Below are 2714 nucleotides of genomic sequence, written 5' to 3' on the forward strand. Positions count from 1 at the left end.
TCAAAAATTCAAAGATAGCAAAAATAGCTGATCTACAAGCACAAAACACGCCGCTTCGCGACACGTTTTGAGCTTTCAGATCAGCAACTTTCTGCTATTGTGTGACACTAAAGTATGACAAAGTAGGGCGTTAACTTACGAAAAAACATAAAAAGTTAGAATATGGAGATGAGAGGTTTCTGCCCAACAGCAACGTTGTGATATCAGGTAGCCTGGGATCAATACCATTTTCGGGTTTCTGATCCGGTCAGGACTCAGGAGCGGAAATAACCTTGCGTCATCAGGAGGCCGGTACCACGGGTGCAGGTATCACCCAAAATAATTCCCCGCGATCAAGGGCATCACAATTTTAGGGCCTACCCAATAAAACCCTTGATGCCGTGTAGTTTAGCTTATAGGAATAGTTTGTTTGGTATATCCATCTTTTATTCCAACTCGATTCAGCATTTAAACAGGGATTGGGGAAACTAACACGAGGGACCAAAACAAGGCGGCGCCGGAAAACTGGAACCAGCAACCGGAACCACCGTTTGATTAGATTTTTTCAGTAGGCATGGTCTAGACCGGATCACACGGGCCAGTTTGGAACGAATACCAGGCTTTCCTCCGAGGTCTGGTGACGTGGGGTTAGATATCAGGAGTGAGCCAGTTTGGACAGGTCCACGTGTCGGTTGAAGATGGCGGAGAACTCGTCAGAGAGCAGCTGGTGGAGGCCGACACCGTCATGAGTGTACGCCCAGCGCTCTCCCGTCCAGTCGTAGCGCTTCGGACCGCTCGTCGGAGAGGAGAGCCAGATCTGTCTGTTAGGGGTCTGCTTGTTGATTACGTACGTCCCGTGATCGCCACCCACCCTCACTGTCAAAACTCCACCGGAGAAGAGAACGTCAGAGTCCGCCGTAGAGAAGGGCTGTTCCATCAGGTCCTCAAAGTAGTCCGTCAGGTCATCTAGAGTTTCGTCTGCCAGCTTCTCGTACACGGCCTCAGACAGCTCACCTTTGACGACTGGGACACGTTCCGTCGAGGACGGCGACGTGAGGTGAACGTGGTTCCTCTGTACTTCTCCGAATCTGCTCGCACGCCCTGCAGAGCTCCACGATGTCCAACGACAAACTCCGACGCGCGAGAAGCATGCGTGCCGCCGCGGTGCAGACACACGTGGCGCCGTCACAGTGTTATAGAGCTGTGTTTGTTGTAATGTCTGTCTGTAAATACATGATGAATAATAACACATATGATGTGCTTTACTGCACAGTCTCAGCATGTTGCTCACTGTTTATGAAACAACACTCCTCCTGTATTTCCTCGCATTGGGTACTCCTTATATGGTCATGGCTGAGTCATGGTGACATGAGCGAGTGACGTCAAGAGGTGCGCTAGCTGGCCGGTCGGCCCTCCCTTAAAGGGATAGTTCACCCCCAAAATGACTTTTTTTCCTATCGATTAGTCACCCCATGGAGACTTGTGGAGAATATGTATTAATCAAAAGAAAACACAAGTAATTCATTTTAGAAATCCAGGTACAGAAAGAAGTAGTTTCAAGTGTTGTGTTGGTGACAAACAACTGGAGTTTACAGATAAGTAAGTACCTTGGTTTGTTTCTAGATGAAAATATGTATTTTTTTCACGGTGCATCTGCCCTAGCAGATTCTGCCGGCAGGGCATTGGGAGGCCTTATAGGCAAAACCAAAACGTTGAGGGTCATGGGCTATTTTACATACTCTAAATTGTATCAAACATGTGTATGTCCTATTTTAGATTATATTTCGGGGGTTTGGGGGTACAAAAGGTTTCAGTTAAATGAACGTGTCCATGTTTTTTATTTTGTTTTTGTTTCAAATTGATGTGTCTGATAATCCCATGATGTGGTCAAGAAATTGTCCGGACACGGAAATAAAACATTCATTCATTTATTCATTCATTACGTTCAATGGGGGGTGACTGACGTCACGTTCTCTTTCTAGAAGATTGTAGTAAGGGGTTAGGCTCTTAAATGCATTGTGTACGTCTATACCCCCAGGCTGGTGACAGATGGGTACAGTACGTAAGATGTCTCTTAAATCCAAACAGATGACATTACTAATCCACTAAAGTAATCCCTCCACCACCACCTCAGCCTGAGCTCAGTAGGCCTACAGTATAAAGGACTGTTCTTTCTATGAACCCCTGGCCGGTCCTGACCGCATCAAGGGACCGTGCGTCATCATCATGCACTGATGTTGTCACCTACGTTGTTGTGTGTGACGTTTGGGAGATTGTCTGTCTGTCTGTCTGTCTGTCTGCCTGTCTGCCTGCCTGTCTGTCTGTCTGTATCTCTGTCAGTGCGTGACACATTTCAGAGAGTATAGAGCATTGGTTGTCAATGTGGGATCCTTGGACTTAACCGGGGGTCCTTGCTAACATATAGCATCGCAATCAGTTTAACCACTTCATCCGTATTTTATACTTTGGCTATTCAAAAATAGCAGTAAATCTGCTATTTTTTTTTATTATTTATTTTTTACTCGAAAGATTTTGAATTCACTTCTGGGGTTCACACATTATTGGAAGAGCTTGAACATCCATCATATCTACAAATATACTGTAGGTCTTTATTTCAAGTACAGCACATATTTAGCTTTAGTAAAGTAAGTGACCAGATGCCTTTGTTTCAATAGGGTCTGCTATGCATGCAACTACTGTCATTGTTTAGATTTCTTTGGCTATTCAAGACTTTT

General features: G+C 45.3%; 1 protein-coding gene across 1 annotated transcript; it reads right to left on the reverse strand.

Moving 5' to 3' along the window:
• Nucleotides 1-634: 634 nt before the first annotated feature.
• LOC308102795 (frataxin, mitochondrial-like) lies at nucleotides 635-1453 on the reverse strand (the record flags this gene model as incomplete). Its single annotated transcript, XM_080452650.1, has 2 exons — nucleotides 635-1202; nucleotides 1449-1453. 2 exons carry the CDS (start codon nucleotides 1451-1453, stop codon nucleotides 635-637), a joined length of 573 nt encoding a protein of 190 aa, XP_080308776.1.
• Between the last annotated feature and the right edge of the window lie 1261 nt (nucleotides 1454-2714).

Source organism: Gymnoscopelus braueri, assembly GCF_963280865.1.
Source record: "Gymnoscopelus braueri genome assembly, chromosome: 16".
NCBI lineage: Eukaryota > Metazoa > Chordata > Actinopteri > Myctophiformes > Myctophidae > Gymnoscopelus > Gymnoscopelus braueri.